The sequence below is a fragment of the Petaurus breviceps genome, unplaced genomic scaffold (assembly GCF_028583685.1).
Source record: "Petaurus breviceps papuanus isolate PSGF00001 unplaced genomic scaffold, PetGlider_PUasm1.0 490, whole genome shotgun sequence".
In the NCBI taxonomy this organism is placed as follows: Eukaryota; Metazoa; Chordata; class Mammalia; order Diprotodontia; family Petauridae; genus Petaurus; species Petaurus breviceps.
In genome coordinates, this window is record NW_027186352.1 from 10,202,703 (window position 1) to 10,227,776 (window position 25,074).

General features: G+C 45.9%; 1 protein-coding gene across 1 annotated transcript in view; it reads right to left on the reverse strand.

Annotated features, from left to right (window-relative positions):
• The window catches only part of FANK1 (fibronectin type III and ankyrin repeat domains 1), a 26,962-nt gene extending 2,340 nt beyond the window's left edge, over positions 1-24,622 (reverse strand). The window contains exons 1-6 of the mRNA XM_069101722.1: positions 24,447-24,622; positions 17,693-17,817; positions 6,468-6,549; positions 5,432-5,506; positions 5,017-5,082; positions 1,972-2,137 (exon numbers count right to left, since the gene is read on the reverse strand). Coding sequence (XP_068957823.1) covers positions 1,972-2,137; positions 5,017-5,082; positions 5,432-5,506; positions 6,468-6,549; positions 17,693-17,817; positions 24,447-24,622 — 690 coding nt within the window. The remainder of the gene's footprint in view (positions 1-1,971; positions 2,138-5,016; positions 5,083-5,431; positions 5,507-6,467; positions 6,550-17,692; positions 17,818-24,446) is intronic.
• Positions 24,623-25,074: the final 452 nt, after the last annotated feature.

The window sequence follows — 25,074 nt, forward strand, 5'->3', positions numbered from 1 at the left end:
TGAGACTATGTTGTGGCTAAATGTCGAAAAGATGTGTAGTTAGATGCGAGTAGGGCAGGGAAGGTCAGGGGAGGAGAGACAGAGAAATGAAAAGAGAGTTTTTCAACCACTCTGTGAGCAGAGGATCTCTCCACACCGATTATGTCCTGATTAGAGACCCTGGGAGCATTGAGAGTTTGCAAAAACCACTAAGCACTTTTATCTTTCAACCACAGCAACATGATGTAGTAGATATTCCAGCTCAATACAAAGTTGCATCTAACTACACATCTTTTCGACATTTAGCCACAACATAGTCTCAGAACAAGTCTTCATCTCAGAACCAGGCACAGGGCTTACAGATTCCATGGTACTTGAAGCACCCACCCACTTTAAAGCATGTCTCTTTAAAGACCAATACAGTCAAACAGTAAGCTCCTGTGTATTAAGCTCCTACTGTGTGCAGAGTACACCCCCACACACATGGGGCTCACAAGCCAAATGACTGTAAACTCACTAAATAAAACTAAAAAGCTTTATTCACTGGAATTCACAACTTGCCAAGGAGCAACGTCAAGCTGGAGGACCAGTCCCCATCAGGCTCTTTTCTCCCACTGCTGCCCCTAAACAGGCCGGTCCCTTCTGTTGGTCTATCCATCATTCTGCTCTTATTCGAAAGCTTACTGTCATGCTAGTGGGAGAGAAAGTATTTACCTACAAATAAAATATGTTGGCTTTGGAGACTAAAGATCATTTGATCTTTTTTTTTAAATTATTTAACCTTAATTAGGATTCAATCACTTCACAAATAACAATAATTCCCATATTTCAGAGGCCAAATATTGTTAACAAATGCTCTGTATCCTCATCATCAACCACTGAGTTAAACTAACTACCTAGATTTCGCCCAGGTCCCACAACTTGGTCTAGTAACATGAGAAACTGAGATGAATCATTGGGAAAATTTGGTGGCAAAAGGGAAGGGCCCTGACTTGTTTCTTCAAGGAAACTTTTGTCTCTTCAACCTCTGCAAAAACCCAAACTAGATCCACACATGACACTAAGAAATCCATGTGGACTCTTGGTGTGGGCTCCTTGTGTTCTCCATCACACCTCAAAACCAGCCATGAACAATCCACTGGCTTTTTGAGGAGACATGACTTTTCTTAATCTGAGTTTATTTTCTAGGCCATCCATTTAATTTCTCAGCACCCGACAGTGTCTGGCAGTCTCAATCAGGGGAGAATCATGTCCATCAATCTTTATCTCCATGGCTTGAAATTTTTAATTTAACTTCCTTATGGTCCTGAAGTAAAGTCTTCAGAGTTATTAGAGGTAACTAAGATTGATTAAATTCTCTCCACCCATCTCCTAATAACTGTGGGAGGCTGGCTAAGCAGTTCCACTCAATCTGGTGCCTTCTGTAGGCCTCCAAAGCAGATTGGCATGCAGGGATTCAGGGAGGAGACCCTCAGAAGGATCATAATAGGAGGCTATTGACAAAGCCTGGTCCTGTGATCAGAGATGTGTCAACACAGTTGGGAGAATCTCCAAAGCAGATCTAGAGCAAAACAAATCTAATTTGAGAAAGCAACTGAACTAGCTACAGAAATAGCCCCTTCTCGTGCAGTCCCCAAGGATTGCTTTTTCCCACAATGGATGGCCTTCTCTACATCCTCGAGGGTCTGGCAGCCCCTGAGCATCTGAGGGCCTTCTGGGCCCCAGAAGCTCTTCCAAAGAGCAGGAGTAGCCCAGGGGTCCAAGTAGCCTATGGCGGCTCATTACACAATGCCTGGCCCCCCAGCATCTGGCAGCCCGCACATCTGGGCCCTGAGAGCTCTTCCAAACAGCAGGAGTAGCCCAGGGGTCCCAGCAGCTCATCACACAATGCCCCACCCTCACTCCAGAGGGCCCCGCCAACCCTGGGTGTGCTCTCCAAGTTTAGACGACGCTCCTTTTGCAAGTAGGTGGAACTCTGATGAAAGCCCATACCTTGCAGCCGTCCTTGATCATCCACTCGATGATGTTCGAGTGGCCTCCATCAGCAGCCCAGTGCAAGGCTGTGCAGCCTCCCAGGTCTCGGGCCTCCCAAGAGGCTCCATGTGCTCTCAGGTATTTGACAACATCCAGGTGTCCAGCATAACAGGCAAGCATCAGACTGCATCAAAGAAGAGGAAACATGGAGGTGATGGCCAGGCCACCGAGAGTCATGCTGACCACAGACCCACCTCTAATCTGACTTAGCCTGACCCCAAGGATACTGGCCTGGAGGAGGTGCCCCTGGGCTCTCATGGAGGATGCAGATACACAAGCTATCCACCCAGGCATTGGAATAGAAGATGGAGACAGCCAAGAGGGTAGCCCGGATGAAATGTGGGCCCAAGAAAATGGGATCAAATGCTTCCGATAAGTCTCGGGAGTCTGTAGGCCCTCAGCAGGTTGGCAGAAAGTAAGCTCTCCTTCACTGCATGATTCACTCTTGTCCCAGCACAAAACCTGCACTCCAACACAGGAAGGAGCTGAGCACAAGCATCAGAGCTTTACGAAGGCCACAGGGACACAGAGTAACTTGCTTATGACATTCAAGGAGAAATGATGAAGTCTCCATCTTCTGCTTGCTTAGAGGAAGTGTGGTGCAGTGAATAGAGCTGGTGTCAAAGTCAGAGAGTCTTGGGTTCAAGATACATGCCAAACTTACCAGGTGAGTCACTTTATCCCTCAGTACTCTAAGCCAAGGGTGTGGCTTGGGAGCCAGACATACAGCCAGGCACCTAAGAATTACTTCTACATTTTTAAATATTAAAAAAATTTGAAAGATGTAAGAACCATTCCACATGAGGTTGCAGAAAGGGTGCTACCTTGCACCGGTAGAGGGAGTTTCCCACCAGTGAAAGCACAGGCCCAATATTGGCTGGCTTATTTTCTCTAATCCAAAAGACATATTAGTACTTCAAGTCAGTGATGGAATGAGGCATAAAAAAACTCAAAATTTTAGAAAAATAAAGGTATCACCTATGTAGGATGTGAGCAAAGAGAAGGTGGGATTGGATTGTAGCTCTGAGAGTGCTTCTACTGCTTTTGTATCTCGGGCCCTCTGCTAAGTTTTCTGATACTTCACAACCCTTTTCCACAGGTCTGCAATGAAGGAAGGGATCCTAGCATGGTAAGTGGGTTCTAACAAGGCTCTAGCATCCAGGCCGGGCTCGAGAGACCAAAGCAGACACCTAGCAGAGCATGCAGAAATCATCCCCCCTAGACACCGCTGCTGTGTATCCAGCTTCCAAGTTCAAATACAGGAGCCCAATGAGGAAGGAAAAAAGAGGAAACAGATAACAGAGAAGGAGAGAAGAGGAAGGTCTGGGGACATTAAGCTGTCCACAACACCAAGAGATTTCATCACTGATACTTTATTCAAGTTAAATTCTTGTCATTATGTTTGAATCCCTCGAAGACCAGAGAGACTGAATTCTAGTCTAGGATCTGAGAACCACAGCTGGTGAGCTGTGACGGATCCCAGAGAGCTCTGGACTGACCCCCTTATTTTACAGATGAGAACACTGAGGCACGGTGAGGTCAAGTGAGTTTCCCCCAGTCAGACATGATGGCTCTCTTTGCTTTCATCCTCAGTATCAACAATGAAAGAGGAAAGAGTCTACATGAAACGCTGGTCCAAGAAAAAGATCAAGTCCTCAGGAGAGCGAAAGGATTGATTTTAAATGGGCAAAAGTGGAGTCTTGTAGTGTTCCCTAAACAAAGTAACAGAAGAAGAACCTGGAGGGAGATCTTCCCACAGAAGTCATCCCCACAAGACTTCTTGCTTCTGATTTGAGACGCTGGCTCCTAACGTCATCTGAGTTTCAGTCACAGCCTACAGATGGTGGATGCAGGTTCATTTCCCTCCAATAAGGAAAAAGACAAATGCTCAGGCATGGCTGCCTCTGAGGGGCCAAAGGTCTACAGAGAAGAAATCCCACCAGCTCAGCAGGAACTCTTGTGCTGTTCCTAGCCCAGGGACATTGGGAACACCTTGAAGTCAGGTGTTCTCTCCTAATCCTAAACCATGGCATCCCTCTGGGGCTTTCCAGGTGTGTGAAGCTCTCCCTCCACAACAGCTCTGGGAGATCAGCGGCCTTCCCCAAGCAAAGCTTCTGGGGGGGAGGGGGGGACCAGTAGTTCCTTAAGAAGAGAATTCATGCATGCAATAAATATTGATTAAGATCCTACTATATGCAAGAAGATTGGGCATGGGGGAGGAGGGACACAGGACATAAAACAAGGCCCAGTACTTTCCCTAAACGAGCTTACAATCTGGAAGTGTGGGTAAAACTAGTATAAATTTCCAAGGATGCTGGGCAGGATGTAAGTGGGGTGAAGAACGTTCAAACAAAGTGGTCTGGAGACTTCCCAAGGCAGCAGCCCAAGCAGGCTTTTAAAAAGAGAGACTGGGTGGGGGTGGCTAGGTGGTACAGAGAATAGAGCACCAGCCCTGGAGTCAGGAGAACCTCAGTTCAAATCCGGCCTCAGACACTTAACACTTACTAGCCATGTGACCTTGGGCAAGTCATTTAACCCCAATTGTCCTGCCTTCCCCCCTCCAAAAAGGAAAAAAGAGAGAGAGAGAGAGATTGGGGAAAAGAAGACACAGTGCAGGCAGCAGGATCAGCGTGAGCAAAGACGCGGAGGTGGGAGAGTGGAGGCTGCATACAGGGAATGCTTATTGGTTGCTTTTTACTAGAGCATGGAGGACACACAGCAGGGGAGTGTGGAGAAAAGGGAAGGCCTGGAGGCAGGGCCAGAGTCTAAGCGCCCAGCATGAGGGTCTGCAAGGAGCTCGGGCTGGATGTGGCCAGATGGGCAGTAGCTGAGGCGTGGTAAAGCTTAGAAGCACAATGGCTTGACAGGCCAATCTGAGAAGGGACAGAGCCAGGGAAGGGCAGACTGGATGCCCCTGCCAGGGAAAGGGCCACAACAGCCTCTGGCTCTGGCGCCAGGGCCAGGGAGCCCCCGCCTAGCCCAGAGGAGACTCTGGCCACCCACCTGTCCTTCCCACTTCCGTTCTTCATATTCACATCAGTCCCGTTACCAATCAGGATCTTCACTAGTCTGAATGAAGCAGAACATTTTGGTCATCTTTGGTCTTCTCCATGACTACTTTTTAAAGAAATATGAAAGAAATGCGGGGATGGGCTATCTCCATGGGCTTATAGTGAGGAAAAGCCCTTCTTTGGGGAGAAGCATGATTTTTACATCCCCAGTTGCCTCAAAGACTAGAGCATAAAGACAGCCAGGAAAGGCCAGAGGGCTCCCTCCTAAGAGGCCTCTTTCTACGAGCTCACTAATCATTGGCCTCCTTCTCTGCCCATCAAGCTTCCATGCCAAGCCCAACCCATCACATCAGAAGAAGCACAGAGCGGGCCGCCCACCTGGGGGAAGACCGCAAGAGCAAACATACCGTGTGTAACCTTTCTGGGCAGCCACCATCAGGGCGGTAAAGCCAAGCTTATTTGGAACATCAACCTTAACATGGCTTCCAAAGAGAAAGGCAAGAAACACATGAATGATCACATCCCAGGCTTCTCGGCCCGCAAACCCACCGTGGCTCACAGGGAGCTGGGGAAATGAGCAAGCCTGGCTGCCAACATGACTTAGGACCCCAATCTCTTCTCTGCAGGGGGGAATTTGTGTCATCTCAGCCTGCCTGGACCAGGATTTATAAAGAAGCAAATCGTTTCTGACTTGAGATGAAACCCTTAAGGGAGGGATTCTGTTTCCTGATGTCAGGTTTATCAGGAAGGTAAGTCAATGGAATTTCACACTTAAACCCAGTCTCACCTTGGCTTCAGATTCTTTGGGGACTGGGGCTAACACCCAGGAGAGGCTCTACACTCCATAACTTAACCTAACACAAAGTCACACACAGCCTTTGGTGAGGACTCTTCTTGCCCAAATACCGGGAGCTTTTCCATCAGCAGGGTCTCTCCTCCCCAGCCCACTGTCCTTGAATTCCAGAGCATTCAATGGCATGAACTGAGAAAAAGATTAAGAGAACTGCTCCCCAGCTGCTGAGATTTAGGGAAATAGGTTCTTTTCTGTAACTGAGAGAGGTCTCCTCTCACAAATGACTCATCGTCTAAGGCTTTACTGATTCCAAAAGAATTTAGATCCTATATTCCATTTAGAAGTCTCCCTAGAGCTTTATAGGAGTCTATCCACAGAAATCACTCTCACTTATTTGGGGTAACCAAGCCTTCTTTCAGAAATGTGCTCATGTCAAAGGAATTTGCTATTTGCATAGTGATTTATAGTTATGTTGTGGCCTAAACTAAACCTCTACCTTTCACCCAAGCTTTAGGAGCCTCCTGACAAAGTCTTTGTGGCTTCTGGAGAAAAAACAAAAATTGGCCTCAGGAAGTTTCTGGCATTTCTCGGCATCAGGAAGACATTTTATGGGGTATGGGAGAAAAAAAACCCTGAGATGGTTCTCTCACCCTCCTTGAAGTATCCGGACAAGCAGGTCTTCATCATTCACATTTACAGCTCGATGGAAATGCTCACTACTTATGGGCTCCCCTGAAGGAATCAGACAGCAAAGAGTCAACCCCAAGTCCAGGAGATTTCCCTCAGTCACAGTCCTTCAGTGGGAGGCACTGAGCTGGCCAGGTCACTGTCCCCCTGCTGCCTGCACTGGGGATCCAGTGAGCACTGCTACATTAAGCCAGAACTGTTTTCAATTGGGAAAAGGGTCAGCAATCAGAGGCCTCACTTTGGCAACATCCTTCAGGAGAAAGAGATTTAGTTTGGGTTAAATGATTTGAGAAATACTGCTTGGTGGATGGGATGAAGAGGTTTGAAAAATCATCCTTTCCCATTTCACAATATGGAGCTCACAGCTTAAAATTTAAAAACGCCTCTTATGAGCAGCAAAGTATTTTGCAGTAGTCACAAGACACATGACTTTATTTGCCAAGGAGCCATGAGAAGACCTTAAAAACAACCAAGCACAAAGAGATCTAAAGATCTCTGATCTTTAATCTAAATGATCCCCCTCTGAGACGGGAAGGGATCATTCTTTTGGAGATTCTGATTTTCTTCTTCCCTGTACCCTTTTTGAACTGAGCAGGAAAACATCCAGCCTTTGGGAGAGCAAACCCAGTTGTTCTGAGAGGTAGAACAGAATGAGGAAAATTGAAGGAGAAAAAAAGGTGTCCAAGCCCAAGAAATGTTCAGAGGACAAAAACTGCACAGGGTAGAGTCACATAATACTAAGCAAAAAAGAGGGAGAAGGGGCAGGAGGGGGCAGAGGGCAGCTGGCTCCTGGATATCTCCGGGGGATATTTCTCCTCTCCCTTGACTCAGTACTCTGTCTCATTTGTCTTCTGCTCCCTTTCCTGTGGAAAGGACTAGATGCCTCGGGTAGTTAGAACACTGATCAGGCCACTGCTTCAGACTGAAGACTGGTCCCAAACCGCCGTCACACTCCCACAATGCACCACACTGGCTACCTACATCCGAGTGTGGGCGACCCAACGCTACAGGGAAAATGTATCTCAAAGCATGTGTTCTGCTGGTCAGAGTGTGAGTCCCTAGTGCTGTCCTCATACACCAAAGGCCAGCCCATTAATCAAGAAGAAGATGCTGTGGGCCTAAGGAAATGCAGCCAAGGAAAACCAAGAACGTGTCTATCAAAGTGGCCTGACACAATCAGGGAGCTCTGGGCTTTTCAGAGCAATACAGCAGGTCTCTTCCCAAGCCAAGAGATTTGTATGGAAGCAAAACCTCCTAGTGACCCCCAGACCCCTCAAGCGGTATCACACATACATGCATGTGTTCACATACATACTCACATACCCACACACATTCACATACATGCTTGCACACATATGCACACACATGCACACGAGCACACACAACTCGAGCACATACAACCTGAGCCCACAAGCTGCTCCTACCTGCATGGACATGGGCGGCATTCAGCCTTTGGCAAATTTTCCAGGAGGAAGCTGAATGGAGCACAGCCATGCCCAGCCCCCAGACGCAGAGCAAACCTCAGTGGACTGAAAGTCAGGACCCTGATGATTAGCCACATCACCTTGGACACATCAAGTGACATTCCTGAGCCTCAGTTTCCACATCTGTAAAGTGCAACTAAAACATCGATGATTCTAAGCCCCAGAGCCACCCTGTCATGGCAAGGGTGTCTTCCAGCCCCTAGCTGACCACGTACATTCACTAAATTTATCTGCTTCATTAGAAGGCAAACAGTCCCAATGTTGTGTGGGGGCTTGCTCTCAGTGGCAGTATGTCTCAGACAGACACACAGGACAGAAGCATGTGGAAAAGCTGTCCCAAGCACGCATCATCGCAGAACGCAATTTCTTTTTTTGGCAAAAGGTGCAACTCCAGTTACACCAGCACCATTCTCCAAGCCACGCCAGACTTCCATTTTATTACCCACATCCTTTTCTTTGACTCTTTTGTTCTAAAATTAACACAACAAATGCCAAACAACCAAGTCCCATAGCTGCCCACAGCTGCTGGAAGGGGCTCCAGCCCATAGCAATAGGAATCCTAAAATGATCTCTTTTCCAATCTCACCAAACTTGAAGTACCCACACTAAACACTTGCACTGACTTCCCAGAAAGGAAGAGTCATGTGTGGGGAGAAGCCTGGCTCCTCACCCAGGACAATGAGCGTTGCTACAAAGGAATCACCAGTCATCCCCCCAGAGATGCCCCAAACCACAGGGCCCTGTATGTACAGAATCTAATCTGATGACCTTTGCAGAGATCTGTGTCCAATTAAAACTATCAAATGTGAAATCCCAAAGAAATGCCAGTCAACTGCTGAAATGCACTTTCAACTCACATTAAGCAACATTTCAAATATATTTTAAATTGATGTTTGAAATATATTAGAAATCCTTACTGACTTTTTTAGTTATCAGAGTGTTATAGACAAGAAGATAACAGATATTGTTCTCTGGCAAGTGTTTAAAGTAGGCCGAAACTTTAAGGCTGGCCCAAGTTAGTGGCTGCCCATTTAGATATGTTCGAAGGAATTTATGCTCTGAAATTATTTTTAGAAATTTCCATCTGTACATTTGAATGTTTAGCATCCCTAGAGACCAACTAGCAATTATAAACAAATAGGATTTTCAAGTTTTAGAATTATTTTAAAGCATGATGTGCAGATGGATTCTGGAAAATGTCTTAGCTCATGGTTCCTACTGTCCTTCCCACAGAGTACAATCTCTTGCTCACATGCCCCATTCTTGGACCACACATCCCCACTGTGACCAGCCCAATGCAACCTCATCCATCTCACCTGGAGACCAGGACTTTTTAGCGATGTGTACTTCTTCGTTCATCCCAAACCAGAAAGCAATGCTGCATGCAGATATTGGGAAATTAAGCAAGCCGACCTCACGTGACTAAACCACAACAAAGACCAAGGCTTTTTACCAACAGACTTTACGTTACCATTTTGCTTCTTGCTGTCCTTCTGGAGCAGGAAATGAGAGGTCTTCCAAGGTCTCTAAGAGAACAAAGCGGGTACCCCTAGGGAGCCCGAGGATGTTAATTCCTCCACGGTATCCAAGGCTCAGCCAATGCCTACCATATGCCTCCCTCAGAGATCTCAAAGCCCACCCTGCTGGAGGCAGGGCAGATTCTGGTCTAGGACACACAGAATGGTGCCATGGTTCACCTGGGATTGGCAAATCAAGAAAGAGAAGCCAGGACTCCAGACTTTGCAATCATGACTCCATAGCCACTGCCTTTCATCTTGACTGCTAGGAAGATGTGACCAAAAACGGAGGGCAGAGGAGAATTGCCATAATTGACAGAATGGCCCAACTCTGCTCACCAACTCAAGATTTAGGGGGAAGAGAATGGAAGCAAACTGGAGTGCATTTGATTAGGTTTGGACCAAAAGACAGGGCCTGAAGATGAAGTATAAGGAATGATCAGAGTGAGCCTCGGAAATCAATGCTTCCTGAGTTGGACAAGAGCCACTTAGTGGCAAGTGTGCAGGTAGCCTCAAAATCAGTGATAACAACTTTATTTGTGGGCTCTAAGGTTCCCTTAAAAGAAGTGATTAAGTTACCAGCACACTGGAGAAGACATTTGCCCATTAGCCAATGGCAGCTATTTTTCTTTCTTTCTAAGGGGGCATCGATTAAAATTGCATACCTCATTTAAGCAAGAGTCTCATGCACCTAACCCACAAAAAAGGTAGGACCCCCTTTATTCAAACAAATAATATTATTTTATGATTCATTAAAACACCTTCCAGTTAAAAGCAAATGATTGTCCCACAGAGGCATTTTCTTCTCTGGAGTGTGAACAGGGTGCACTTTTAAAACACTCCATCTACTAGAAGAAGCTCCCTTGCTGTTGGCCCTGGCTGGTTTCAGGGTGATAAGTGATCATAACAGTCCTGAGCACAGAGGAGAGCCTGACCCTTCGAGAGACGCTCCCAGCCTGGCCATTCACCATCCAGCTGTCCCTCTGGGCCACATGGGGCTTCCTGCTGAGTCTGGCAGCAGCCAGGGAAAGGACCAAGAAGCATCACTTCAGGAGGGCACAGAGAGCTTGGTCAGCTCTCCCTCCTCACTCTGTCCCAGTCCCCAGGCCTTCCTAGTTACAGCAGAATTCAGCAGGCCTGAGACACTCACTGGGGATGGTTCAGCAGGGTTCCTAAGGAGGTGGGAGGCTGTGTCCAAAGATGAAAGCCCACAGAGAGAGAAGGATGGGGCTTTCTGACTCTCCTGAAGAGCCATCATGGCACAGCCAACCACACATCTACTTCATGCCTTCCTTGCGTGCCCCACCAGAGGACTACCCATAGAGCCAGGCTCCCTGAATCTGGATAACGTCAGCCAACCTTATGAATTTGCCTTCATTTCCGGCATGTCTTATAGGCCCAGTACGATGGTTTCTGAGCAGAAGGCCAGGGACCTCAAATACAAACTTTTCTAGCTTCAAGGATGAGCTTCTCTAGGACAGGTACAAGGACAATGACTTCATAAAAGTCGTCTGTTCTGACTCCTACCTGCCCCAGACACTCAACTCCTACAAACAGTGCACAAATGGACACACCTTTTTTCTCTCCAATGTATTACTAGCGTATCATTAGGAATGTTTAGAAGCTTTAAACACATCTAGACAAGAAATGGATCCTCCCCTTCTCGAGACAGGGATTTTTCCTCAGCTGACGCTCTCTGTTGGACGTCATTTTTCCCTCCTTCATCCTTGAAACATATTTTTTGCACTTATGACACAAACTCATTTTGTATTGTAGCCATGCATGCGTGTCTTCTACTGGAGAATGTCTTAGCTTCATAGAGAGAGTGCAGCACAGTCCTCTACATAAAAGTCCTGGCTTGATAAGTTTGTATGAATTTCACTAACATGGGAGCCTCTTTGAAAACCCCGTCCTCTCAGCTGAGGGGAACACTATAGCTAGAAACACCGATAGGGGCTCATTCAGTCCTACAGCAAAGACTTCCCCATGTGATAGTCAAACACTCTGACACCCTCCTTGTCCATTTAAGAAATTTTGGACTGTGGCACACTGAACCTTAATTGTTTTTTCACCTAAATTTCAAGCACGGTAATTGAATCTAGAAAGGGCACAGATTAAAACACCAGAAAAGCAATATAAATATATCCACATGTGTATATGTGTGTATCTATACACACATGCACAATGCATTGTGCACATGTGAATAACATACATATTTGTGTGTATGCATGTTTGAACATGTACACATATAAATATATAAACATATGATAACATGGGAAGCAGTGGGGACAAGATTGTGGAATAAGGCAGGAAACACAAAAAGAGAAGAACTCCTTAAAAAGCAGAACTGACCAAATGGAAAAAGTGGGGTGCAAAAGCTCACTGAAGAAAAGAATTACTTAAAAGTTAGAATTGGGCAAGTAGAAGCTAATGACTCCAAGAGACATCAAGAACCAATCAAACAAAATCAAAAGAATGAAAAAATAGAATAAAATGTGAACTATCTCATTGGAAAAACAACTGACCTAGAGATTAGATCCAGGAGAGATAATTTAAGAATTTGGGGACTACTTGAAAGCCATAGTAAAAAAAAAAGATCCTGGGGGCAGCTAGGTGGCGCAGTGAATAGAGCATCTGCCCCAGAGTCAGAAGGACCTGAGTTCAAGTCCAGCCTCATACACTTGACACATTTACTAGCCATGTGACCTTGGGCAAGTCACTTAACCCCAATTGCTCTGCCTTCCCCCCCTCCAAAAAAAAAGAGCCTGGACACCATATTTTAAGAAATTATCAAGGAAAACTACCCTGGTGTCCTAGAACCAGGGGGTAAAATAGAAACTGAAAGAATCCACCAATCATCTCCTGAAAGAGATCCCAAAATGAAACTCCCAGTTATAAACCAAATTCTAGAGCTCCCAGGCCAAGGAAAAAAACACTACAAATAACCAGAAAGAAACAATTCAAATATCGTAGATCCACAGTAAGTATTACATTTGATTTAGCAGCTTCTACATTAAAGAATCATAGGGGTTTGTATGAGATATTCTAGAAGGCAAAGGAGCTAGAATTACAACCAAGAATCAACTACTACCCAGTGAAACTGAGTATAATCTCTCAAGGCAAAAAAGGGATATTCAATGAAATAGAGGGCTTTCAAGTATTCCTGATGAAAAAGACCAGAGCTGGTTTGATTTTCAAATATAAGACGCAAGAGAAGCATAAAAAGGCAAACAGAGAAAAATATAAGGGATTCAATAAGGTTAAATTGTTTACTCTGTGGGAAGATATTACTTGTAACTCTTAAGAACTTTATCATTGTTAGGGCAGTTAGAAGGAATATACATAGACAGAGAGCACAGGTGTGAGTTGATGGGATGACATAAAAAAAGATGACTGCACTGGGAGAAGAGGGAAGGGAGGGGCAGAATGGGATAAATTATCTCACATAAAAAATGTGAAGGGAAAGATGGTGGAGGGTGGCAGGCAATGCTTAAACCTTATTCTCATTGGAACTGATTCAAAGAGGGAATAACATACACACTCAGTTGGGCATAGAAATTAATATGGAAGTAGGAGGGAAAAGGGAGAAGAGACTATGGAGGGGCAGGGATACTGAGAGAATGGAGGGCAGATTGGGGGAAGTAGTGGTCAGAAGTAAAACATTTGTGAGGAGGGACAGGGTAAAAGAAACTGAACAGGCCATCAATGAACTCCCTAAGAAAAAAAATCCCCAAAGTCAGATGGGTTCACAAGAGAATTCCATCAGACATCTAAAGAGCAATTAATAAAGAACAATTAATCCCAATACTATATAAACTATTTGGAAAAAAATAGGTCAGGAAGGAATCCTACCAAATTCCTTTTATGATACAAATATGGTGCTGATACCTATACTAAGAAGAACAAGAATAGAGAAAAAATCTATAGACCAGTTTCCCTAATGAATATTGATGTAAACATTTTAAATAAAATACTAGCAAGGAGATTACAGCAATATACACTGTAACCAGGTGGGATTTATAACCAGGAATGCAAAGCTAGTTCAATATTAGGAAAACTATTATATAATTGGCCACATCAATTAAAAAAAAAAAACAGAAAACATATGATTATCTCAGTAAATGCAGAAAAAGTTTTTGACAAAATATAACACCCATCCCTATTAAAAACACTAGACAGGGGCGGCCAGGTAGCACAGCGAGTAAGAGCACTGGCTCCAGTGTCAGAACGACCTGGAGATCGAATCCCGGGCTCAGACACTTAGCACCCACCCAGAAACACCTGGCCGTGTAACCTTGAGCAAGTTACTTAACCCCAATTGCTTAGGGGTGGCCAGGTGGCTCAGCGAGTAAGAGCACCGGCTCCAGTGTTGGGATGACCTGGAGATCAAATCCTGGGCTCAGACACTCAGCACCACACCCAGAAATGACTGGCCGTGTAACCTTGAGCAAGTTACTTAACCCTGATTGCTTAAAAAAAAAAAAAAACCACTAGACAGCACAGGAATAAATGGAGCTTTCCTTAAAATGATAAGTAATACCTATCTAAAACCATCAGCAAACATTATTTGTAAAGGGGAGAATCTAGAAGTCTTCCCAGGGGTGAAACAAAGATGCCCATTATCACCACTGTTATTCAGTATTGTATCAGAAATGCCAGCTACACCCAGTAACTGTACTGATGCCTATTACTATGTATAACTGTGAAATTCGCTTCTTGTCTGTACCCTTGAAATTGAAATAAAATTTAATGAGAATCTTTGTTAATGTAAAAAAAATGCCAGCTATAACAATGAGAAGAAAAGGAAATGGAGAGAATTAGAATAGGCAATGAGGAAACAAAACTATCACTCTTTGCAGATGATATGATAGTATACTTAGAAAGTCTTAGAAACCCAACTAAAAAAATTATTAACAACTTTAGCAAAATTTCAGGGTATAAAAATAAACCCAAAAAGTCCAGCAGCAAGAGATAGAAAGAGAGATTCCATTTAAAATAGCTATAGAAGGGTGGCTACATGGCACAGTGAATAGAGCATTGGCCCTGGAGTCAAGAGGACCTGAGTTCAAATCCAGCTTCAGACACTTAACACTTACTAGCTGTGTGACCTTGGGCAAGTCACTTAACCCCAATTGCCCTGCCTTTCCCCTCCAAAAAGCCAAAAAAATAAAAAAATAAAATAACTGCAGACAATGTAAAATATTTGAGTGTCTACCTGTCAAGACAAACCCAGGAACTATATTAACATGATTATAATACACTTTTCACATAAATAAAGTCAGATCTAAGAAATTGAGGAAATATCAATTGCTCATGGGCAGATGGAGCTAATATAGTAAAAATAGCAACTCTACCTAAATTAATTGACTTATTCAGTGTCACGCCAATAAAACTACCAAAAATTATGTTCCTAGACCTAGAAAAAATAATAAAATTCATCTAGAAGCACAAAAAAATCAATATATCTAGAGAATCGGTAAAAAAAAATGCAAAGGAAAGTGACTTGGTAGTGGCAGATCTCAAATGATGTTACCAATGGTGATCATTCAGAACTGTCTGGTGCTGGCCGAGAGACGGAGCGACAGGTCAGTGCGACAGACTGGGCGCCTGACGAGCAGCAGCGAATGGCAGCGGCGATTCAGTGTTTGACAAACCCCCAAGATGTTGGCACAGACCAGTGCTTCACACCATGCACCAAAGCAAGGTAAACATGATTTAGACATAAAGGCTGATGCCATCAGCAAATTGGAGGAGTATCAAATAGTTTACTTGTCAATTCTATTGAGAAGGGAAGAATCTATGACCAAACAAGTAGTAAAAAACATTATGAGATGTAAAATGAATAATTGAACATATTAAATTTTAAAAGTTATGTGCAAAGAAAACCAATGCAACTAAGATTAGAAGGAAAGAAGAAAGCTGGGGGAATTTTTTTTTACAACAAGTGTTTCTGATAAAGAATTCATTTTCTCAAATATATAGAGAACTGAGGCAATTTATAAGAATATGAGTAATTGCCCAATTGATAAATAATCAAAGGATATTAACAGGCAGTTTTCAGACAAAGAAATCAAAGCTATCTATAATTATATAAAAATACTCTAAATCACTTTTTTTTGCTTTTTTTGGAGGGCAATTGGGGTTAAGTAACTTGCCCAAGGTTACACAGCTAGGATAGTGTGTGTGTGTGTGTGTGTTTGTGTGTGTGTGTGTGTGTGTGTGTGTGTGTGTGAAATGTCTGAGGCCAGATCCAAACTCAGGTCCTCCTGACTTTGGGGCCAGCACTCTACTCACTGTGCCACCTAGCCACCCCCCTAAATCACTATTATTCGAGAAATGTAAGTTAAAGAAAATCTGAGGTGCCACCTCACACCTATCAGATTGGCTAATATGACAGAAAAAAATGATAAATGTTGGAGGGGATTGGGAAAATTGGGACACTGATGCACAGTTGGTAGAGTTGTGAACTGATCCAGCCATTCTGCAGAGCAATTTGGAACTAAGCCCAAAAGGTTTAAAATTGTGTGTAACATTTTTTCCAGCAATACCATTGTATTGGGTCTGTATCCCAGAGATCAAAAAGAAGGGTAAAAGGACCAATTTACACAAAAATATTGATAGCAGCTCCTTTTATGGTGGCAGACAACTAGAAATTGAGGGGATGGCCACCAACTGGGGAATGGCTGAACAAGTCAATGTCTGTGATTGTTATGGAATAACTATTTTCTGTAAGAAAGGGAGAGCCGATGCTTTCGGAAAAACCTGGGAAGACTTACATGAACTGATGCAAAGTGAAGTGAGCAGAACTAGGACACTGTAGACAGTAACAGCAACATTGTTCAATGATCAGCTGTGACTGACTTAGCAATTCTCAGCAATACAGTGATTCAAGACAATTCCAAAGGACTTGTGAAGAATAAGAATATTATCCACCTCCAGAGAAAGAACCGGTGGAGTGTGAATGCAGCTAGAAGCACACTGTTTTTCACCTTCTGTATTTTGTTGTGGGTTTTTTGGGGGAGGAGGAGTCTTTCTGGGGGGCTTCCTTTCACATGACTAATATGGAAATGTTTTATTTGACTGCACATGTATAACCTATATCAAATTGATTGTCTTCTCAATGATGGGAGAGGTGAGGAAGGGAGAAAATTTGAAACTCAAATTTTAAAAAAATTAATGTTAAAAATGGTTTTTACATGTAATTAGAGAAAAAATAAAATATTATTCTAAATACACACACACACACTGTAGATGCCACCACAGCAAGTGCCCAGAGGTCCACGCCATCAGAAAAGCCAGAAGGTCCCACTGCCTCTGTGCCACTAAAGAAAAGGTTTAGGGTTTGGGATTTGCTTCTGAAAGGTCACATCTGTGTGTCAGGCTTACCCTGGTCCCACTCCTGTAAGCTTTGACTTTGGGAGCAGAGGGAGAGAGCCCAGGCATCGAGTGCAGATCGAACCGTGATTTAGCCTTGCCTCTGACATATGCCAGCTATATCTGGCCAAGGACTGGTCACATCGTCAGCCTGTGACTCAGTTTCCCCAACAGTCTATGGGGCCCAGGACCCCTGCAGGCTCTCCCCTATTGTAGGGCTGGTGGGGGGGTGGGGGAAGTCCTGAGGTCACATCTATATCTTTTTGGTCCAGACCTAGGATTTCACTGGTGGCAGGTAATCCCATTGTGGAGACTCCCCTCCACCAATGCTGACTAGCAGCTCTTCTATAAATGAGTGTCTTGGAGAGTTTATGCAGCATTTTATAGGCTTCAGGCATTTTGTTAATGCCAGGTCACAGAAGACACACATGTCCTTCAGGACACAGCTGCTGAACAGTTCAGTATTTCCCATTCAGAACTCTCTCCTGTGTGCTGCCCTTAGCCCCAGCTAGAGGAATGGGCAGTGAGAAAGGTCAGACTGGTCTCCAAGGCAAAGGTGAGTCCCGCAACATCTGCTCCCATCCCCCCTGCCCCCCAGACACTGTCCATGCCCTCCGAGATGCCACATCCTCCAAGCAGGGCATCTCCCCCAGACCACAAACAGCCTCCGCACTTGCCCCTGCTATAGGAAAGCCTGACCAGGCAGCAGGATGTGGCCCAGAATACATGGAGTCACTTATTCTCCAGCTTCCCCCCCTCCTGACCCCCATGCGTCTTACAGAGCTGCAGAGGGCAGGAAGGGTCCGTACTCACTGGTCGTAGACACTGAGACAACTGGACTGTAGTGATATTCTCCAGAGGGACTGGTGACCTTTAGTCGGAACTTATACAACGTTCTGGGCTCCAGACCTTCCACGACATGCTTGGTTGCATAACCCCTGGAGAGGAGAAATAACCAGGTGAGTGGCGGTTGACGCCCCTGTCAGCACCTGCTGAGGAGTCATCACTGAGCCCAGGGCCTGGTCGCTGTCCATCCTGCACACTTGCATCATAGCTCAGACTCTCATTTGCACAAAGTACAAATACTTACCATCAGAGGCCCTCCTTGGACTGCAGTTTCTTCATCAGTAAAATGGCTACATTTTGGGCTGCTTCATCTCTAGGGAAGGGTCCTTCCCAATTCTAGAGGTATAGGATTGTTTTGTTTCCTAAGGATAAAATGGGGTCCACATCCAGAAAACTGGAAATAAGATCATCTATTGAGTGCCTGCTGTATACAGAGGTCAATACGGAACCCCCTCATCTCTAGGAAATCTTCGTGAAATTAATTCACACGTATCACTGCTAATAGTAACATTCAAACAGAGCTTCAAGGCTTGCCTTGTCTGAGCTTCAGGGGCCCATCATTACCTCCATTCCACAGGTGAGAAACTGAGGCAGACAGAAGTCCACTGACTTTTCCATGGTCACACACCTCACCAATGCCTGCGGCCAGACTCGAGCTCAGGTCTCCCTGACTTCACGTCCAGCTCAGTCCTCACTGTGCCCCCACGAGAAGAGAACAGACAATCCCCTTTATAGTCACATAAGTGACTGGTTGTGGGTTAGTGGCATTTTATGCCTATAGAACGGCACGTGCTTCATCTCCACCAGCAGCCCCGTAAGACCTCTCCTCCAACAAGGCCTCTCCAATGCCCATGCTGCCATCACGTGAGATGCCATGAGAGATGTAATGCCAGAGATCACTTTGCGTGACAACCTTCTGATTGTCCAAACCAGCAGGGATCCTTAAAAGCAGGGGGACACGCATGAGGTTGGCAGAGGCCCGCCAGGGTCCTGGAGGATGGCATGGAAGGAGGATCCTCTAGAGAGATAGAGAGCCCCTGGGCCCGGGACCAGCCAAGCCTCCTCACTAACATCCATAATCACACCAAAAGCTGTCTCAGACCAGGCACATGGGAAAACCTGAGTGAGGAAGCCCAGGCTGTGCTACGTGGCATGAGCCATGCATCCAAAGGGCATGTCTGTGGGATAAACACGGCTGATGGAAAACAGGCTGAAAGAAGGCAGAGAGACTGAGCAGGAGAGCATGTGAGGCCCAGGTCTGTGCCTTTTAGGAAGCTCCATCTTTTTTACCAATAATATCCTTCAGATCATATTTACTGACCTTTTACAGAGTGGGAGGCAGCCGGTGGCAGAGTGGATAGAGCACTAGGCCTTGAGTCAGGAAGACTTGAGTTCAAATCCAGGCTCAGATACTCACTAGGCGTGTGACCCTGGGCAAGTCACTGTTTGTCTAATGCATTGATCAAGGAAACAGCAAGCCCCTCCAGTATCTATGCCAAGAAAACCCTAAGTGGGGTCATGGAGGGTTGGACGCCACTGGACAACAACATACTGCTGAATGTAATTGTGGACCTTGAGGCAGGAACTGCTTCATTTTTGTCTCCATAGCCCCAGCATCAAGTACACTGCCGGGCCCACAGTAGGCACTTAATAATATTTGTTGATATGAATCAAATTGAAAATCACAACCAATCACCCATTTGGCAACAAAGGGCCAAAGTTCGCTGGCATGAGGGAGGAATTTTAAAAGCCACAGGGCCTTGGGGAGGCTAGGTGGTGCAGTGAACAGAACACCCACCCTGAAGTCAGGAGGACCTGAGCTCAAATCCAGTCTCAGACACTTAACACTTATTAGCTGTGTGACCTTGGGCAAGTCACTTAACCCCAATTGCCCTGCCTTTCTCCCTCCAAAAAGTGAAAAAAAAAATAGCCACTGTACCTGACTTAGAGTCCATGAGGAAGAAAGGACACGTGCACACGAAGAACTTGGCTTTCCTGCCCAAAGTTCATAGGAGAAGGTCACAGAAAGGGGACTCTGAGCCCTCTAGAGCAGAACCTCCTTGGGCCAGCAATGGAAGCACAGGGGTTCTGAGACCAAATCCACAGTGGTGGGTTCATGATCAGAGAGGAATGAGGTGAGCTAACAGGGGGGCTCTCACCCCAACATCCAGCACTCCAGGCTCAGAGAGAGCAGTGCCCTTCTCCTGATCCTGGGGTCTCATCCTGACTTGGCACCAAACACTCATGACCTCGGGGCTCTGGGAAGCCATAACCCTAAGTGCCTCCCCAGTCTTCTCAGCCTCAACACGATCCTTTCCAATCCCCTTGGAGCTCCAAGCTCATCGGCATCACTTCCAGAACCCATTTCTTTCCTGATGTCAGTATCAATAAGGACCTGTCAGGCCTTGTTCCTTTCCCCTAAGAATCATCCCTTGAAAGCTCCCTTCCTTGGACATGCCACTGCAAGTTTTGACTTCTCTTTCTTCCCCAGCAGACCCAGAGAAATCAGGACCACACTTTGGGATTCACAATCTGTGCTTCAAGGACTCCAAGGTGAAACCTCTTTGGACCTCAGTTTCCCCATCTGTAAAATGGGGGTGGGGCTGGCCTCAATGACCTCTGACTCCATCTAGCTCTAAATCCAGGACCCCAGGTCCTCAATTGGTGCCTATCCAAAAGAAAAATCATGAACAAAAGTGAAGCAATACCCATGACTCAGAGACTTGGCAATTGGAATTATTAAGGGAAAATTCTGAACCAAAGAATCAAGATGGTCCCGGACACATATCAGATGCACAGAGCCAAAAATAAATGACCTTCTAAGCAGTGCAAGTTTCTGTGTGCCTGAGGGGTCCCTGCCTCTCCTGCCTCTTCACCAGCTGCCCCCCAGCTCCCTCTTCATGTCCCCCTTCTGGCCAAAATCTCCTCTTCTACAGTGTGTTCTAGGACCTGCCCTCTGGTCATCATTTACTATCCTGGATGTAGCTTGGTTGTACAGAGTTTCTTGTACATTGTCTCCAACCTTATTTGAGGGGAACTCCTCAACAGAAGAGACATTGCCTTTCCTTGTATCCCCAACACTTTGGGAAGGGAAATGGAAGGGAATGAGCATTTGTTAAGCACCAACTATGTGTCCAGCACATAGCCCATTTACAAATGTAATCCCCTTTGATTCACAGCCACCCAGAGTGGCAGCTGCTTTATTACCACCCCCATTTATAGTTAAGCCAACTATGGTAAAAGGAAGTTAAGTGATTTGCCCAGGGTCACACAGCCAGTGAATGTCTGAGGCTGAATTAGAACTCAGATCTTCCTGACTCTGTGCCCATCTCTAGCCACTGTTGCCAACAACTGTCTCGAGTTTAGTGACTTTCTAGCTGACTGGATGGGCATTGCCCCAGTGGTGGTTTATAGATCTCTGAAGAGACAATGTGAAATCTCTTACTTCCTGGTCAGGAGACCCTACGGAATCCACCTCGGAAATGTACAAAACTCTATCAGACTCAGAGACAACCATGTCCAAGCCTGGCTGAAGCTCTGCACCAGACCTCGGAGGCCTGAGAACAACAAAGGAGGGCTGCCTTCCACAGGATCCATAGTGCCTGGGCTCAGAAGGACACGGTGGAGCAGATCGGACATCAGCGTCTCAGTCCTTGCCAGCGGTTCTTGGTCACTGAACGCCTCTCCCAGAACGGTGGAAGAGGCAGCCTCGGTGAAGATGAAAAGGGTCCCTGGAGACAGAGGGGCTCTGTGGGGGCCTAGTGCTTTACTTTACTAGTGTGGGTGCAAAGGGGAGAAGCTGGGAGCATTTATAAAACAAACTAACAAAAAACTAGCATGGAACATAGAGCTTTTATCACAGAGGCAACAGGAAGCCACAATCACAAAACCAGCTCAGGGCGGCCTCCATCAGGGCCTCCATTGTGTTCTCAAATCCTTATAGATCTTCTTCTCTGAGAACAGAGGCCAACATAAGGGGACAAGACATCGTCCTCTGACTCTGAGAGCTCGGGCTCAGTGAGGGGAAAAACAGATGACCCGACAAGGCCATAGGCAGCAAATGCCAACTGAGCAAGAAGGGCTGAGTCCAAAGGGGGAGCCTGCGCATTTGTAGCAGGTCCAGAAGTGAAGGGGGCTTTGATCATCCCTGGGAGACCAAGAGGATTCCTGGCGGCAGTTTTGGGGAGATCTCACAGGGCAGGACAGGGCATTTTCAAAGAAGAGAGAGCAAGCCATTATGGCTAGAGCAGAGGGTTCGTGTGGCTTGAAATACAGGGGGAAACGTGGGTTTGGAGCATACTGTGAAAGGCTAATGCCAGCAGAGAAGGGATGTGACCAAAGAGTGTGAATATGGTCCATCTGCCTGCAGCAGCTGACAGGGTGGGCTGGAGTGCAGAGGTACCAGAGGCCACGGAAACACTTAGGAAATTACCCTAACAAGTGAGGCATGACGAGCCAAGGTCCTAACTTGGGCAGGAGGAGTGGGAGGCCAAGGAGGGAGGAAGCATCCACAGGATGGGGTAACTGACTGGATGCACAGGGCAGGGGGCAGGGAGAGCCGAGGCAAAACAGCAGGAGCCGGTCAAGTGTGAGCAACCCAAGAGCCCTCCCTAGAACAGAGACCACGACGTCAGGAGGAGACGCCCAAGATCTCTGGACCGCCAGTCTTTCCAAAGTAGTCCCTTCAGCACCACTGGCAAAAGCAAGTGTGGCAGAGCCAGAGGTCAAGATTAATGCAGTCCCATCCTGCCACCTAGTGGCCTGCGCTGTCTCTTCTTCCACGGAGCTGACCAGGCAATGCAGCCCAGCCAGGGAAAGACGGGGGTGAGGGGGCCGCCTCAAGACATTTTCGGGTCCTCTCTCCCAGCCCCCAAGGTCTAGGGGGAAAGATGAGGCCTGCCCAATCAGCAGATGTCGCTTCTCAGTCCTGGGCATAAAGCAGACGTGGAAGGAAACGAGAGAAGAGGTGGGTAGAGGGGGGATGCTCCCCCCAGCCAGAGCCTGGGATCCAAGGAAGAGGAAGAGGGGAGGGAGTGGGGGCCCTTCCCCTTCCCTAACAATGTGGATGCACAGCACAATTCCATCTGGGCAAACATCATGAGATACAGGCAATCATTTCTCAAATTCTCTTCCTATCATGAAGCTTTTTGCTACTTCTCAAGGCGACAACCCATCCCGAACATTGCTTCCACTTTCACATCTGATCCTTGGTAATTCTCCCACAGGTGTTTTAAGGTAAGTATTATTTGGAAAATCTTATCACAGGTCCATGTCATGGATGGAGCTGCCTGACGGGAGAGCCCCTCTTATAATGAAGTCCTTCCTGGAGCTTCAAGAACTAAGACCCCCCCCCCCCCGTATATCCCCTGTATATATTTCTAAGTCAGAAAGTCCTACCTGTGATCCTAATTCACTATGAAGCCCCACCTATCACCAATCTCTGAGTTTCCTTGACAGGAGTTCCCTATACCAAAGAAATGCTAAGTCTGGTAAAAAAAAAATTTAAAAATAAAAAATTATGTCTAGGAATGCCTTACCTTATAAAGCAATCTGCCCTGCAGTGATTAAGGTTGTCAGGAGGTTCCAATCTACCTTATAAATCTTGATTAAAAAGTATTACCTGACCTTCCACAGGACTGCAGCATATCTGCGAGCCATCTACATTTTCCTAGGATACAGAAATTTGGCCAAAAACAGATCGAAAAGAATTTATCAGTGCTAAAATGAAAATTCAGAAGTGCAGCTCTCAGGCCAGATGCTGATCCCAAGGCCCTTCAGCTGACACTCCCCTCTCTGGTTCTTTGGGCTGTGAGAGTTTCAAGTATTTTCTAAAAGAAAAAAGGACCATTCAGACTGGGTTAGGTGATCATGTGACTTAATGAAACCTATGAGAAAATTCAGAGGTACATGAGAGGACAGTCTCCTGGACCAACCCAGGGTTTGTCTAAACATTTCCTCATTCTAGTGGGGAACCTGCGGCCTCGAGGCCACATGGGGCCCTCTGGGTCAGTCCTGTGGATTCAGTCAAAGGGCTGAATTTGAGGACCAACCTAGAGGGCCACATGTGGCCTCCAGGATGCACATTCCCCACCTCTGAATAGTCTAAGGACTTTATTCTGACCCCAATCTCATGTTGCATCAGAGAAGAAAGATCCTTTTCCCTTCAGCACCTTCTCAGACAGTTTTAGAGCAAGGATTCTGAACTATTTGTATGGTCTGGACCTCATGAGCAGCTAGTCTGGTGAACCCGTAGACAGACCCCTTCCCAGAATCATGTTCTCCAATGCAAAGCATACAGGAGAGGACAAAGGAAGCTGGGTCACTGAGCCCCAAGATCACTCCTCAGACCCTCAGGGGTTCCAGAGATCCCAGGTTAAGAACCTCAATTCTAACAACTTGCCTGGATGACAGAGACCTTAGGTGACTTGCCCGGGGCCACCTAACCAGTCTAGGACAGGGGCAGGATTTGAATCAGGGTCTTCTGACTCCAAAAAGAGCTTCCCATCCACATGGCCTCTCAAGAAATACAGTAACCGGGTGTTTAATTTGGAAACTACTTACAGTACTTTCTTCTAAAAATGACATGTCAAAAGCGCCTTAATTCAGCAATCCTATGATTTCTTTGACTCAGAAATGAATGTTTGACCTTCATGGAGACTACAGGTCACTATGCAGTGTGGAAGTCTATACAAAACTTCAAACCGTTCGACATTGCACCTACGTATAAATGATACCATAAGTGTGCATTTTGGGGTCCTCCTCTTCAATTGAAAACCTTAACCACTGTTCCTGAGGTCCTTTTCTTTGGATTTTCTTGTCCATATCCCAGTATAATTCAATGCTGTGATGAGTCACTTTGCCCACCACTGGTGGGTGAGGTTTTGAGGCAGGAGACATTGCTAAAAACAAAACAAAACAATAAAATATAAAAAATACAGTATTTCAACGTGTCGTTTCTATGATGTAGAAATTCTGTTTAACTTAACTGACTTAAGTATTTCTTTAGCAGCTACTATGTGCCAAATGCTACTATGCCAGGTGCCACAGAAACAACCAGCAAAAAGTGCCCTGTCCTCAAGGACATTACACTCCGCAGGGAAAAGGAGAATGACTGTGCACTGCAGTCCAGGGATTTGTGGCCAGCCATTAATGCAGAGCCTCATCTGGACCATACACTTTGCTTTTCAAACTCCCAGTGCTCTGCTGGCTGGGCAGGGATGTCACGGGGCGTTCTGGCCACAGCAGGCACAGGCACGTTAGGGGCCCCTACAGAAGCCTTTGGCACAGAGCTGGGGAGGCCCAAGTGCCGGGGTTATCCCTGCATTCATCTATTGGTGTGGGCTGTAGAA